The sequence below is a fragment of the Hipposideros armiger genome, unplaced genomic scaffold (assembly GCF_001890085.2).
Source record: "Hipposideros armiger isolate ML-2016 unplaced genomic scaffold, ASM189008v1 scaffold_1017, whole genome shotgun sequence".
In the NCBI taxonomy this organism is placed as follows: Eukaryota; Metazoa; Chordata; class Mammalia; order Chiroptera; family Hipposideridae; genus Hipposideros; species Hipposideros armiger.
Genome location: NW_017732367.1, coordinates 374,043 through 390,856, shown reverse-complemented (window position 1 = coordinate 390,856; position 16,814 = coordinate 374,043). Strand labels below are relative to the sequence as shown.

Genomic DNA, 16,814 nt, shown 5'->3' with positions numbered 1-16,814 from the left:
GAAGAGAGAAAGAGCTAGAAGATGCAAGAAAGAAGAAAGGTAAGGAATGGAATGAGGCCCTGGGAGAATCAGATTATAGAAGCATGGCTCAAATAGTTAGGTTAGTAGCAATTTTCATCATTCAGTATTATTCATGTTGATTTTTTGTTGTTGTTGTTTTTTTTTGTTTGTTTTTTGTTTTAGCTGAGCCATCCTGCCACCTGTTGGCAGCTCAGTGGCTGCTCAGCTCGGGCCGGGACTCGAACCGCTATTGCTCAGAGCTCAAACTCTTGAGCAAGCTCTTAACCAACTGAGCCACTCGGCCAGCTCCATGTTGAATTTTCAATAGTGGTAATTGCTATGAAGAAAATAAAATAATATTATGTGATAGAGTGCCTTATTTAGTGTGGTCAGGGAAGACATCTATAAGAAGGTGACATTTGACCTGAGTTTTAAATAATGTGAAGAAGTCAGCAATGGAAGATTTGGAGTAAGTTTTTGCAGGCAGTGAGTGAACATCACAGAGTCCTTGAGAAAATAACACATTGTGGGCCGGTGACGCAGATTTGCGTCTATGTATTTAAATGCCCTGTCCTCAATGTGTAAAATGGGGAAGTTTAAGGAATAGAAAACTGGAACACACTGAATAAGGAAAAAAGGGTTATAAAATTGGGTCACATAAGAAAGGAAATGTTGATGTAAGAAATGTCCAAAACTGTAGAGAATTTTTATGAGTTTATTTGAGCCAAACTGACAACAATTGGTGGGAAGCAAAAATCTCAGTGGATTAAGAAAATGCTCTGGAGAATGACAGTTTTACAGTTTATTTCATAAATTAGAATCAAAAGAAGAGACTTAAAGAGGGTTACATGAAAACCATTGTTGATAGATTAAGGGAGTGGGAGAAAGCAAAGCAGGGAAATCTCTGGGATTGGATGAAAAGTAAAATGGAGAGACACACACTTCTTTTACATTGTGGGTACAGGGTAGTTAACAATTAACATTTATAATACACACATAAAGGTGGTATTGGGGGAACAAGATTACAATGAGGGGTTTTGTAGTTTTCCTGCTCTGGTGCAGCTGGTTGTTCCCTGAGGGGTCTGGAAAAGGATCGTACTCTGACATTTCAAAGGTATGTTATTAAAAAGACAATAGACAGGCTCACTTAAGGTGAAGACTGACCTTTGTTAAGGAAGCTATAGGCCTTGATGTTAATTCTTCCTATCCATGAGCACGGTATATGATTCCATTTATTTGTATCTTCTTCAGTTTCTTCACTATCTTATAATTTTCCAAGTACAGGTCTTTTACTTCCTTGGTTAAATTTATTCCTAGGTATTTTATTTATTTAGTTTTGATGCAGTTGTAAATGGGATTGTTTTCTCTTTCTGATAGTTTGTTATTGGTGTGTAAAAGTGCAGTTGATTTCTGAATATTAATTTTATGTCCTGCTATTTTACTGAATTCATTTATCAGTTCTAACCGTTTTTTGGTGGAATCTTTAGGGTTTTCTCTATATAGTATCATGTCATATGCAGACAATGACAGTTTTATTTCTTCCTTTCCAATTTGGATGCCTCTTATTTATTTTTCTTGTCTGATTGTTGTGGCTAGGACTTCCAGGAGTTATTGTTTAATGGGAACAGTTGCAGTATGGGATGATGAAAAAGCTCTGAAGATGAATGGTAGTGATGGTTGCACAACCAAGGATGCTTGTCATTAATGCCTAATGCCACTGAATTGTACACTTAATGGCTAAAATGGCAAAGTTTATGTTATGTATATTTTATCACAATAAAAACAAAACATATTAGGCAAACTTACAACTATATGTTCACAGAAAAATTTATACACAAATGTTTATAACAGCATTATTCATAATTGCCAAAAGATAGAAACGACCCACGTGTCCAATTAACAGACAGGTGGGTAAACAAAATGTGGTATAACCATACAACGGAATACTATTCAGCAATAAAAAGAAATAAAAGTACTAATACACGCTACATCATGACTGAACTTTGAAAACATCTAAGTGAAAGAAGTCAGTCACAAAACCCACATGCTATATGGTCCCATTCATATGAAAGGCTGGGATCGCAAAACCTATACAAAGCGATTCAAAGGTTAGTGGTTGCTTAGGGCTGGGGATGGGGTTAGGTGGGTAAAAATCTTATAGCTCAAGGGTATGAGGTTAAATGTTGGAGTGTGGTGATAGTTGCACATATCTGTGAATATACCAGAAACCATTGAATTATACACTTTAAATGGTTGAACTGAATATAAATTGTATATGAATACATGTATATGTGAGTTATATCTCAGTAAAGCAGTTTTTTTAAAGAATGGGAAAGGAGGGAGTAGATTCAATTTTTCTAAGAAGTTTTGATATGAAAAAAGGAATAAAGCTACTTTTTTCTTTGAGATAATAGGAAAATCACAGGGGGATAAATGAAGTTACAAAGAAAAAGCAAAGCTAGAGAAGTGCCAAGTTGACGAAGGTCATTGTCGGTGGTCTTGGTCTTAGTGTGGAGGCAAATTGTCTCCTAGAGAAGAAGGACTGCAAAGGAAGAATTTCAGGTTAATAACTTCAGGTCTCTTGAAATTAAGGGGTTTACATAAATGTTTAATAGATACAATTTACTTTTTCTCTGCAATGCTTGGGCAGCTTAGCTGCAGATTCAGAGCATCTGAATAAAATTTTCTTAGTAAAAGCTTGGAAAGGAAGGAGAATTAGAAAAACCAGGATGCTAATGAGAGCACCTTGAAATGTTTGTGGATAAAGAACGGCGTTAGCCTGGTGAACTGATGGAGAGCGAGCATCGGAAAGGGATCTGCAGTATTGATCCCGGAAGATCAAAGATCTAGTTCCTGGGAGTGAACTCCAGCACCTTTATTGATCGATATACACAGCCTGGCAGGGTTTGTTCTGTTTCCTCTCTGACTTCATCTTGTATTACTGTCCTATCACTTCAGTGCTCTGCTCCTCCAACTGGTTGACAAACGGCCAGGTACAGCCTCTTCTCAGGCCTCTGCACTTGGTGCTGTCTCCCAGAAAGAAAGCTCTTACCCTGCAAATGTGTATTGTGTGCTCCCTCTCTTCCCTCAGGAGCCTTCTCAGTAGACCTTCACCTACTTTATCATATTTAAAATTGGATGAAAAAATGAGATAAAGACCTAAACATATTCACTCTGGCTTCTTTGCTTTATTTTTCTCTTAGAGCTTATCACTCTGTCGTATTTCATATTTAACTCATTTAAATGTGTGTGTGTGTGTGTATGTGTATTTCTCATTAGCCTGTATACTTTAAGAGGACAGATAACTTTTTTAACTGACTTCACTGCTGCATTTTCTGCACTTAGGAAGTACCTGGCAAATTATAGAGACGTAATAGTATTTGTAGGAGGGAGGGAAATAGGAGATTAAGTTTGGATGTTGTGGGGCGTGGTAAGTTGTCTTCAAGCTTGGAGATAGTAGAATTGGAGCAGTTCAAAATGACAGTTCAGACATGGGAGCTCCATAGGTAGACTTCTAATAGGACAGGTTTTAGAAAAGTTACCAATTTTGACACTAGCCTTCAAGGATCCTTACTGCAGATTTGGAGAACAGGAAGAGAGTGTTAGTACTTATAATTCAGTGCTGAAATTTTTATGGAAGAGGGAAGCTTCTTAAGGTTAGTAAATGACAGGAGGAAACATAAAGAAGACATTTAAATAAATGGCATGGACTTCAATAGAAGATTGACTCAGGCTGATTTAGACACTAGTTCTGCACTGTTCCCATTCTGGCCTATCTTCATCTATTATAGAAGTTATTATAGTTAGCACTTTACCTACATTTCTTTACTAGACTGGAAAGCACTTTTAATCTGTATCTTCCCAGCATTTAACAAGGGCCTGGTACATAGCAGTATCAGTAAATATGTGTTGAGTGAAATACTTATTAAATGAGAAAGTGTTGAGATAATTGTGGAATTAGGAAGGAGTCAAGGGCGTTATGACCTCCAGGTCTTGTCAGTTGATCGGAAAGGGTGGGAAAGGAGAAAGCCAGGTTTTGTATACGTGATGGAGCAGGTCAGTTGCTTTCAAGGTTAATATTTAGGATGAAGGGGGTTTATTAAAAAACAAAAAAAGGCAATGGTAGGGCTGGCTAAAGGATCATAGATGTGATGTGAGAAGATACGGAATTAATTATAGGCATAAGAAAGCAGATGAAAATAGTAGTTACAGATTCTTGATAGTAATTGTCAAAGGAAAACTGTAAGACCCAATAATTGGACTGCTAAATGAAAATCGGCACAGACAATTGAAAACATGGGAAGACCAAGGAGAAAAGAAGTGTTTAATAGGTTAACTTTTAGTTTGTGAAGGATATTGTAAAACAAATTAGCTTAAAACTTCAATTGGGAGTATTTATGTGATTGTAGGACTTGCACAAATACTTTTTTTTTTTTGTCCTCATTCTTATAACAGTTTTGGCGGGAAGGCTGATAAACACCTAGACCTGTATGTATGCTTCCTTCTCAGTCAGTGAGCTTTGTGGGAAATGGTTGCTGTGGGTGAAAGGGGTTGAGCTAGTGGAGCAGGTCTCTGCAGGCTTGCCTGTCATGTGTAAGCTTCCATATGCTATGAAAACAGGATTTGCTAAGTAAAGGCATAGCCCCTTTAGAATTAATAAGATTTTACAGGGTTATTTTTTGAGATTCAAGCGACAGACTCACTCCAGTAGGTACTGGTACATATTATATTACATTTATATCTAGGATTTATTTATGAATCAAAATGTTAGTCCTTAATAAATGTTTAATTATGAAATGTATTACCAACAATATTTATACTTTTTTTTTTTAAAAGATTTTTATTGGGGAATTGGGGAGATGGGAATAGTGCTGGAGAATTGGGGGAAGGGGAACAGACAAGTTGCTGTCCTTTTGTTCTTCAGTCTAGTTGCGGAGGACGTTGCTTTACTGGCCCAAGTTGGCACCATCATTGCGCTCTTCCTGGGCGAGGCCGATCAGTTGCCAGCTTCTGGAAGGCCGCTTACGGCGGCTGCTGGCCACTCACGCTGGCTGCTGGCTACACACGGTAGCCCATGGCAACCCACTGCCACAGGGGCTGCAGCCTACGCCGTAGCCCTTGACTCACAGCAGCCCAGCTCCAGGTTGAGCTGTTGTTCAGCATCTTAGCTGTAGGGGGCAGTGTCACTGGCCCTTATATGTGGGATCTGAACTGGGGCCCTCTGGCATCCCAAGTCAGCTCTTAACCATCGCACCACTTGGCCAGCCCTATTTATACATTTTTAAACAAATTTTTTTCTTTTCTGCATATAGAGTTACATTTTATTTAGGAGATTTTTTTTTTTGTAAGAAAGGTACTTACAACCTGATACAGTAGCATTTAGTTTTATATGACATTAAGTTCATTTTTAATACATTTTGTTCCCACAGTCCAGAAAAGGCTTTAAAAGACTCACTGCAACCCTTTGAGGCTGCTTATCTATCAAAATCCTTATCCAGACTCTTTGATCCTATCAACTTGGTTTTCCCCCCTGGTGGTCGTAATCCTCCTTCTGCAGATGAACTTGAAGGTATCATTAAAACTATAGCAAGGTATGTATTTGTTATATAATTCATGTCATAAAATGCCTGCCATGTTCGTTAGTCATGTATGATAGCAGTACATTTTTAATTTTTCTCAAATTATTCAAGTAATTAGTCCTGCAATTAAATCAAGAGCTTTGCAGTGAATGAGTGCATGTAAAATAAGTACTTGAGATTTCAATTAATAAAACCATTTAAATACAGACTAAAAATAGTTTATTCTAATTATTCTGTATCTTCTCAGTGATGCAAAGTAGACCTAATTCTTTATGCCATAGTAAATTTCTAATATTACACAGGAAAGAAAGTATGAAAATAATTTTATAAATTGAGAAGCTAAAGCATAGAGGTTAATGTTTTTTATCTTAAATTCAGAAGGTGTATTCATGGCATACACAGGATTATAATCCTCACTAGCCTATTTGCATCTGCTATTTTAAGCTTTTTAAATGAATGTGACAGCTTTTCAAACTCTCAAAAGGGAAGGTATCCTAGCGGAGGTGCCACCTGAATGTTTGCAGACAATGTAATTATACTGTTGCCTTTAGACATTTACAGTTAGCCAGATTAATTTGCAGTTGAGATTTATCTCCTTTCCTGTCATAGCTAATTTAGTTGTCATAACAATAGGTCTGTACATTAGGATGAACGTTTTGATGAGTCGAATAGTAGTTAAGCAATATAGGACCAAGGTATAGAAATGTCTAGATTCTTTTAGACTACAAATTTGACAGTGGTGATTCTGAGTCATGTGAGAATAAGACTAAAAAGCCCCACATATAATACACAGAAGTGTTTCTCCAGCTTCAGACATACCTATACATTGTCGAAATTGTCCAATATCTTGATCCTAAATCTCTCCACAATTCCTTGACTTTCCAAAGTCCTGACTAGATTTTTTACCCTAATGTGTTTGTTGTTTGTTTAGCATGGTAGTGACAGAAATAGTCCTGGATTCAACTTGATCGCTTTGATCTGCTTATGGAAATATTAAAGAGGCATATCTCCCATTCCTCCGTGCCCCTTGACAATACTGTAATCAAATATGATATGCAGCTTAAGGAAGCATACTTATGTCACTGTTTCATAGATTTTAAAGTGAACATTAGTACAATTAGGTCTCACTATTATATGAAAGGGCATTTTTTGTCATGCAAAGTATGCAGTATTGTTTCAAAGTCCTTTATTTTCTTCATAAACAATGTGGTAAATGCCAAGATTTATTCTGCTACTTCAGAGACAATAATTACTTTTCCTGCTTTCTACTAGTATGTAGGTTTTCATGCAACTTTTAACTCTTAGCTTTCTTCCCATAGTCTTCGTAAACAGTGTTTTTGGTTGTTGGCAGTCAGCTCAGTTGCCCCAGTTAATTCAGTGTTAAAGTTGAAAATAACCATGACAAGGAAATACTTTAAGAATTCAGATTTTAAATTTTTAAATTAAATTTTTGTTATAGTTTTGATATATTTAAAAAGTTGCTCTACATAGCTCAAATTGGCATGATTCCTATAGAAACGGAGTATCTTTATGTGTCATGTGTAATTTATATTTTTAGCCTGTGTCCTTCCAAGGTCATAATTTCCATTCAAGAGCTGTCATTTCCTTGCAGATGTCTGTGATATGCAGTGTCTCTAATTGCACTTATCAGTATTCTCAAAAGTGCTACTTTTAAAATCTGGACACAATTTACTCTCTAATCACAGCCTGAACCCACAAATGAAGTCCTTTTATTAATGAGAAACTGGTCATTAACCACGTCATCACAAAGCACTTTTTTCTAATGCTGAATGTAGGAAGGAAAATGAAACAATGCAACCAATTCTTGGAAGCAGTGAGTGAAATCTATGAAAAGAATCACTCTATTGCTTGTTGGGTTTAGGTTTATATGTTGCTGTTGCTCTTTACTTTGTTAATGAATTATGCTGTTAATAATTAAAGTCTGTTTTTGTTTTCTCCAGTGAACTAAATGTAGCTGCTGTTGATGCAAACCTCACGTTAGCTGTGTCAAAAAATGTGGCCAAGACCATCCAGTTATATGGTGTAAAATCAGAGCAGCTCGTAAGTGACACTCCTGTAAACTTTCGTGATTGCGTTTAAAATTAACTATACAGTACTTGACTATAAATATTGAATTGACTGAATTTACTGGCGTTTTTACGTTAGTGAACTTTTGAAACTTTTTTTTTTCTAAACCAGAAAAAAATGTGGTTTATTTTTTAAAAATGGTCCTTTTACTACTCAGAATGCAGGTGAGTTTTATAAGCCTTTTTAAAAAAATGCATTTGCCACTTTCTGGGCTAATTATATATGTTTTAATATATAATTATTTCCTATTGATTAATTTCCCCTTTCATGTGACCACTCAATCCAGATATTCATGCGCTGTTCCCTAGTGTGAAATTGACTTGAACTGTTAGAAAACAATTGGAAGAAGTGAAGTGCTTAAAATTGTGATAGAAAAATGTTGATTAATTTTCTAAAGGTCTGACCCCAGAGCATGGAAGTTTAACCCTAAAATTATTCTATTTAACACTAAAACAATAGCTATATGACTGAATCATAATCTTAATTCTGTACATTGTTTTAAAAAGCACACATTTAACTAGTTTATATACTATATATTTGTATATGCTAACTGAAATCTAAAGAATAAGGCTTTAGTATTTTTAACTGTCATTGATAGAGAAATTTTAGAGAATGTGCCAAAATCTGATACCTCTACTATCTTTATAGGGTAGCCAACCATGTTTCAGTTTAGTGTCTCTGACTTCCCTCAACTGAAATATCATAAAATGAAGTAACCTGGTTTTACTGATGTCCTAGTATTCCAGTTGGTTCTGTAACAATTTTTAGAGGAGGTTAGTAACAAATTGAACTGAAGGAGTTTGTGTAAAATGATCCTTAATGATAAGTCATATCATGAGGCTTCCTACTTTCAGCTCCAAAGGATGGCCAGGTTTTGTTTGCATATTAACATGGTGCTATTTTTCATTCAGTTGTTCTTGCAGCCTTCACAAATAATTTGAAGCATTTTTCTGTAAACTTAGTTTATTGAAAACTGCCCGTACAGAGACCTTTGAAGCTCTTTGTAGGTAATTACGTTGCAGGAGGTTCATGGGGATGTCCAAGAAAGGATTCAACCCAGAGCAGCGGTGACTGGGTTCTTGTATCCACGCAACAAAGAATTCAAAAGTGAGACAGATACAGGAAAGCGAAAGTGATTTATTGAAAATGAAAGTACACATTTGAGAGGAAAGTATGGGCAAACTCAGAGAAGAGTCATGCGAAGAAGCCGCAGTCAGGGGTACTTACCCCTCCCGGAGGGGGAACTGGTAACGTCCCACTGACATGGTTCATTTGTCTCCTTCCCCCGGGCAGGACCCTCCGTTTCATGCTTTTTCTTCCTTTTTTCGGCTCCTTCGGAACTGTCATGGCTTCAGATGCATGATGGGAGTGTAGTAACTGCAATGCAAATGACATTATAATGACCTTTACTTATCTAAAGGTCAGGTCCAGATCATAGGGATCAGCTGAGCTGGAAGAAACTGGTTCTTGTTTTTTTCCAGCTGCAGGTACTGGATACATTCACTTTGCTACTTGTGTAACCAGTGAAGCACCTCACGTTGTACCGTGGAGGGGGGATGGAGGGTGCCAATTTCCTAGGCTACAAATCCTGCCTCGATTTGATGACTAATTTTTCTCTCAAGCTTTTTAAATAGAAGTTTTATTGTGACATTCATTGCTTTTTCAAAACATGGTTTATTTCTAAAAATGAAATTCAGTATTATGTCCAGTAGTTTACTGTAATTACTGAAAATGTCAGGAAAATAATGCTTACGAGGTGGTCCTACCTAAGGACAATATTATAAGGAAGAGGCAGCATATATTGGTAGGAAGTATTTTGCTTTTCTGAGGCAAGAGGAAGCAGTGGTAATGTAACTTGTGACTTCAGCTAAGGCAATAATGGCAAAAGGTATTGACAAAAGTAAAATATATCAATAAACATTTGATTGAATTGATACTGTTAGTCAAATAGTCTGTGACCCTAAATTACTCAGGCCTATGAAACATACTATACTAAAGGATGACAGAAAGTCATTGACTTTAAAAATTTTTAAGTGAATTTTTTTTCAAAAGTAAATTTATTTTTCAGCCTTTATTTTAGCATGCAAAGAAAGCCTAAGCATTAACTTAGAGTACAAAGCACCATTTATTTGCTTTACTTTTAAAATATGTTATTGATTAATGACAAGGAACATTTTAGTGTTTAACTCTTCTTTTTTGGCTGTTAATAACAATATTTCTGCCACTCCTTTATGTTTTTTAATTTGACCTGTTTTGTTCTTTGATCTTGCCATATTCCTATTGTTTTAGAGTTATTTCACTGAAAACATTTAGAGGAAAATAGCCAAAGTAAGTGTTTAGTAGGAGAAAGACTTGAAACAGATTTTTATGTGGGATATCTGGTCTGTAAACGGAAATGTTGACCTGAAATTTGGTATCATATCTAAGTTTAAAAATGAAGGAGTCTTTTTATGTGTAAATTATTTACACCTCAGGTCCAGCAGGTTGAAAAGTGACAGAAATCAGATCATTAATTGAATGTTCAAGCAGTGAGATAAAGAAAAGCTAGAATTTTAAAGTGAGCATGTTTTCAAAAAGGGTGACTTGAAAATACAAAACTTGAAATATAGAATGAGCAGCTTCTCAGGATCCTAAATTTATTTCCTGAAAGGTTAGTTACGGAAGCTTCTGGGCTATCAGAACATTTTCATACACCTACCTATAGCTTTAATTCACATCAAGATAAAAGGATTTTTTTCAAGTTGGTGCTTTCTGTGTATCATTGTTATGGTCATCTAAACTTATTATATATATTTGGATATATTCTTCCACATGTCTATGAAAACTATATGCTGTTTCTTTTCAACCTCATTATTTTAATATTCTAGGGTATACTCGAATATAACATATAAAGTATACTTACGGTATCTGTTTATAACAATCTGAAATTATTTTATCATTACACATGTATATATGTATTATTTTTCTAAGGCTTTTCTGTTATTAATCATCAAAGTTGTGTGTCATACAATCCTAAACTTGTATAGGCACAAATTCCTAAATTCTTTTTTCTGACTCTTAAATGATACCGGAGAATTAATTTTTTTTTTTTTTTTAGCTGAGCCATCCTGCTACCTGTTGGCAGCTCAACGGCTGCTCAGCTCGGGCTGGACTCGAACCGCTGTTGCTCAGAGCTCAAACTCTTGAGCGAGCTCTTAACCAACTGAGCCACTCGGCCGGCCCTAGAATTCATTTTTTAAGGTTAGGGTAGGGCCATAAAAATAACTACCATTATTAAGCATTTATAGTATTATCTCATTTATTGCACAACAGTCCTATGAAATGGAAGGAACAATATTTGCCACTATAAAAGGTGGAAACTAAGGCTGAGAAAGGTTAGTAGTATGACCAGTATAGACTGCTAAAAATAGAATGCCAGATAGTAAGCATTAAAACTAGCATTCAAACTCAGATTTGACTCTAGACCAAGCTTTAAAACTCTCTTGTATCTTGACACAAATACATCTTTCTTTTTTATTTAAGAAAAGTGGGATTGTGCTATACATACTGTCTTGTGATTTACTTATTCACTTTACAATATGACATAGATATCTACATCTACTGTTTTAATATATGTATAGTGTATTTTATTTATGTGTCATAGTTTATTTAATTTCTGTGTTCTTTTTTTTTAAGATTTTATTGGGGAATTGGGGGAGAGGAACAGTGTTGGGGAATTGGGGAAGGGGAACAGCCAAGTTTTTATCCTTCAGTCTTAGTTGTGGAGGGCACAGCTAGCTCAGCTCCAAATCCAGTCGCCATCCAGCTGCCCGTCGGCCACACTCAGCTCAAGGTGTCGTGTTCAATCTTAGTTGCGGGGAGGCACAGACCCCCATCCCATGCGGGAGTCAAATCATCAACCTTGTTGTTAGGAGCACATGCTCTCACCAGCTGAGCCACTTGGCCGGCCCTAATTTCTATGTTCTTAATGGATGGTGTGTTAGTACATTCAGGTTGCTATAACAAAATGGCATAAGCTGGGTGGCTAATAAACAACAGCAATTTATTTCTTATGGTTCTGTAGACTGGGAAGTCCAAGATCAAGGTGCCAGCATATTCGATGTGGTGAGAGCCTCTTTTATGCATGGTTCATAGGTCACTGTCTTTTCCATGGCACCTTATAGGGTGAAAGGGGCAAGGCTTTCTCAAGCCTCTTTTATAAGGGCACTAATCCTATTCATGACGGCTCCACTGTCATGACCTAATCATTTCCCAGAGGCCCCACCTCCTAATACTATCACCTAGGGCATTAGGTGTCAACATATGAATTGGAGGAATATAAACTTTCAGATGATAACAGATATTTACATGGTTTAGTAGTTTAATTTAGAAATTATAGGGATTTAGCCATCAATTCTCACATGTGATTTGCAAACAATAGGGTTTACTTCCTCTAATATGTATTTAATTTAGTATGTGTCATGTGAATATCAGCTCTCAAGGTGCTCTTTTGTGAAAATGAGATCAGTGTAATTTTTTAGACTCGCTTCATTTAAAAATTTGTATTCATTTGTCTTGACAGGAATTGTGAAGTCATAATTTACTAAGCAGAATTTTATGTTCAAAATACACAGAAACACCTATAGATGTATATGATTGAGCTGAACAAATTGATTATTTAATGGTGATGTATTGGTAATTTGTGTGGTTTTGAAATATGACCTTTAGAAGAGTGTCATTGGACTTTGCTATGGCAATTTGAATAATTTTTTTTGTCTTCTGTATGTTAAAAGGAAATTAAATATTAATATATAAGGGAATTGTCTTATAATTTATAGGTTTATAAATTTTTGTGATATCAAAATTATAGGCATATATAAGTACTCCTTTCAAAAGGTAAACGGTCAGGACATTTTCCAAAAATAACTATTATTATTTGATGGTTTCAGGGAATGACATCTAGAATCTTAGTGTATAAATGTCAAATATTATAAACTGTAAGAAAGTAGATTGGCATTTAATTAGGTTGCAGACCATTTGAAACAATAATAGGAATGACATTTAAAGGAGGTTTCAACTTCAGTGCAGGTCATTAGCTGTGTATGAGGTTAATAGTTCTAGATGGCAGCAGGGTTTTTTAAAGCTTTGTAAATATACACTTTATTCTTTGTATAATTTCATAAGTAATTTGAAGACTTGGCATTCCTATAATGGAATAAAATGTACATGTGCGACATTTAAATGATACAGAAACATGAGTTGTACTTTGTTAGTTTTAAAAGGATTATTTAATATAGATTTAAATGTCATCCACCTGGATACTGCTCCATATAATATCATAGGAGAATAATCTGTGTTATTCAAATAAAGATTTTTTAAAATATGAAATCACTAGAAAGAGTTTTTATAGTATGTGCAAACAAATGAAGCAGATCAGTAGATTCTCTTGGACAAATACACTTTAGCTTAGTACAAATACACTGATCCCTTTGGATTACCTAGCCTCTTGATTTTTTTTTTTTTAAGATTTTATTGGGGAATTGGGGGAGGGGAACAGCGTTGAGGAATTGGGGAAGGGGAACAGACAAGATGCTGTCCCCCTGCTCCTCAGTCCAGTGGTGGAGGATGTCGTTCCACTGGCCCATGTTGGCACCATCACTGCGCTCCTCCCGCACTTCCCGGGTGAGGCAGATCGGTCGCGGGGGGCCACTGGACGGCCGCTCATGGCGGCTCTTGGCCGCTCATGCCGGCTGCCAGCCACTCACAGTAGCTTTACCGCAGCCCACTGCAGCTTCACTGCTGCCTACGCTGTCGCCGGCTTCAGGAAAAGCTGTTCACCATCTTAGCTGTAGAGGGCGCAGCGTCACTGGCCCACATGTGGGATCTAAACTGGGGCCCTGCTGCTCAGAGCTGGCGTCCTAAGCCAGCTCCTAACCAACACGCCACTCAGCCGGCCACCCCTCTTGATTCTTTAGACAGCCTCCACTCTCTCTTACCTCTGTGTGTTCTTAGATTGGGCTATTTTAGGATCATTCCTCCTCCTCTTTAAGATAGCTCTGACTTGTTTCCCTGACTTGTGAGAGCTTGATTTTCTGCGTGCTGTGCCAGGTCAGTAGTAGTTGGTCATGCTTGTCGAAGATTCCCGAGGCCATAGTGAAGACAGAGAAATGTTAAATAATGGTTATTGTCAGTAGGAAATATTCTCAGGAAAAAGTAAAAACTTCCAAGTTGTCAGTTAAAGCCTGTTAAACTCTGAATTTGTTTTCTGTTGCTACAAGAATGTTGCCTAACAGACAACCACAGGACCTGAGCGGCAGGCAGCAGGCATTATCACTGATACCTCCTCCCCAGGCAGATGGAGGCGGGCAGGTGACTGCTGAGCTAGGCGGGGTTTGCTCACAGCAGGCTGGCTGCTGGCCTGGGCTGGCCTTAACATAGCTAGTACTCTGTCTGTGAGTCTCTGATCCTGCACAAGTCTCTCATGGGCTTGATCTCACTGTGAAAGGCAGGGGCTAGAGAAAGCATCCCCTTCAGCCTGGCTCACCAAAGCAGCCCATCCACAGGCAATACTAAATAGCCAAGGATGTGGACACGGAGAGGGGTGAAGGATTAGGGCCATCTAGGCTTTCTGCCACAAAGCCTAACTGGGAACCTGGCAACAACAACAAAAGAGAGCCCATAGACTTTTCTTTTTATTCCTAAAGGCCTAATCTCCCTTACTGAATCCTAATAGTGTGTATTAAACTCTTTAAATATTTATTTTATTGAGATATAATTGGCCTATAACATTATATTAGTTTTAGGTGCACAACATAAAGTTTTTCTCTTATGGTGAGAACTTTTAAGATTTACTGTCTTAGCAACTTTCAAATATACAATACCATATTATTAACTGTAGTACCCCTCCTGTACATTACATCCTCATGATTTATTTATAACTGGTAGTTTGTACCTTTTGAACATCTTCACCCATTTCTCCCATCCCCCAGCCTCCACCTGCTGCTTCTGGCAACCTCCAATCTGTTCTCTGTATTTGTGAGTGAGTTTGTGTTTTATTTTTACATTCCACATATAAGTGATATACAGTATTTGTCTTTCTTTGCCTGACTTATTTTACTTAGCATAATGCCATCAGGGTGCATCCATGTTGTCACAAATAGCAGGATTTTCTTTTTTTTTTTTTAATGCCTGAATAATATCTCATATTGTGTGTGTGTGTGTGTGTACACGCGTGCTTATATGTATCACATTGTCTTTATCCATTCATTTGTCCATGGGCACTTCAGATGTTTCCATGTCTTAACTAGTGTAAATAATACTGCAGTGAACATAGAGGTGCAGATATGTTTATGAGATAGTGATTTCCTTTTCTTCCGATAAATACCCAGAAGTGGAATTGCCAGATCATATGACAGTTCTTTTTTAATTTTTTGAGGAACTTCCGTACTGTTTTACACAGTGGCTGCAACAATTTGCAATCCCACCAACAGCGCACAAGGGGTCCCTTTTCTCCTCATCCTCTCCAACACTTGTTGTTGGTTGGCTTTTATGATAACAGCCATTCTGACCAGTGTGAGATGATAGCTTATTGTGGTTTTGATTTATATTTCCCTGATGATTAGTAATGTTGAGCATCTTTTCATATGTCTGTTGGCCACCTGTATGTCCTCTTTGGAGAAATGTGTTCAGATCCTCTGCCTGTTTTTTAATTGGATTATTATTCTTCTTCTTTTTTGCTACTGAATTATATGAGTTCTTTATGTATTTGGATATTAACCTCTTGTCAGATACATGACTTGCAAAAGTTTTTTCCAAGTGTGTATTAAATTTATGACATTTGACTGTCAGCTTTATAGCCAAAGACAGAAAGTTATTAATATAGGAAATGATTTTAGTTAATGTTAATATTACTTTAAAAAACTCATTAGCCTTTTTCTATATGACTTCATTTGATTTTATATATATATATATATATATATATATATATATATATGCCTTATTACATTTTCTAATCTTTATTGTACTAAACCCGTTTTCATTACTGTAAGCATATAATATTCAGATATTTTCCCTCTTGTATTTTTTATTTATCTCTTTTGTCACAAACTATACTTTATTTTCTCCTTTATTTCAGAATGTGGAGCTTCTTCAGTCTCTAAACAAATAGAATTTTTTATACCGACTCCAAGAAATACGAATAGTAGTTAGAGACTTGAAAAGAAATTAGCCAATTGGATCTTGCCCTATAATTTTTTGCTGCCATGTTAGCACTTCGATACCATGAAGATTTTCTTAATATATTATTCATCTTTTCAATGTGTCCTCATTGTCAGGATTAGTCTGAATTACCTGGTCCATTTTCACTGAAATTGGAAGTCTTAACACTATAGAGCTTTTAAATCTTTTTAAGCACATTAGTGATCAAGAAGAGCTTTTCATCTTATCCCTGTTCCAAAGAATAGGAATATAATTTAATTCCCTGATTATCCTTCAAAATTATACTATTTGAGAGTCTATTTCTGGAAGAGAAAGTTGTCAGCATTTAGTCTGGTTAGGCTGTGATTCAATCAGAGCACCCTCTTCCCTAACACATAGACACCAGAATACATAGAACAGTAAAGCTGTATCAGACTCACAAAAAAAATATAGAGAAAACCTCCATTTACCTCCTAGGGCAGCTATGGGCATTACCCTATTGACAGGAGGCAATGTTGCCTTGCTAATGGAACCAAGGCCAAAACGTGCCCAGGAACTGGATCTGCAGTATTCCAGTGCCACGGGATATGGTTATGAACTGGATGGAGAGCTGTGGTGGTGAGGAGGGAGGGTGGCTGAAAGGGCAACTGTAAAACCCCCAGGCACCAGGGACAAACAGAGAAGGCAGCAGAAGATACTCGAACACCTCCTTTTAAAAATTGCAAAACAAGTGCCGGCCGAGTGGCTCAGTTGGCTAAGAGCTCGCTCAAGAGTTTGAGCTCTGAGCAACAGCGGTTTCAGTCCAGCCTGAGCTGAGCAGCTGCTGAGCTGCCAACAGGTAGCAGGATGGCTCAGCTTAAAAAAGAAAAAAAAAGTTGTGAAACAGAAGATACTCGAACACCTCCTTTTAGAAATTGCGATGCGGCCTTTTGAGCATTTTGAGCCTTGCCTTTGCTCAGCCCGCTCCAAACT

The 16,814-nt window shown here is 36.9% G+C and overlaps 1 protein-coding gene across 1 annotated transcript in view; it reads left to right on the top strand.

The window, feature by feature from the left end:
- COG5 (component of oligomeric golgi complex 5) overlaps positions 1-16,814 on the top strand; it is a 191,061-nt gene that overhangs the window by 109,803 nt on the left and 64,444 nt on the right. Inside the window, exons 8-9 of the mRNA XM_019631601.1 lie at positions 5,430-5,591; positions 7,541-7,640. Coding sequence (XP_019487146.1) covers positions 5,430-5,591; positions 7,541-7,640 — 262 coding nt within the window. The remainder of the gene's footprint in view (positions 1-5,429; positions 5,592-7,540; positions 7,641-16,814) is intronic.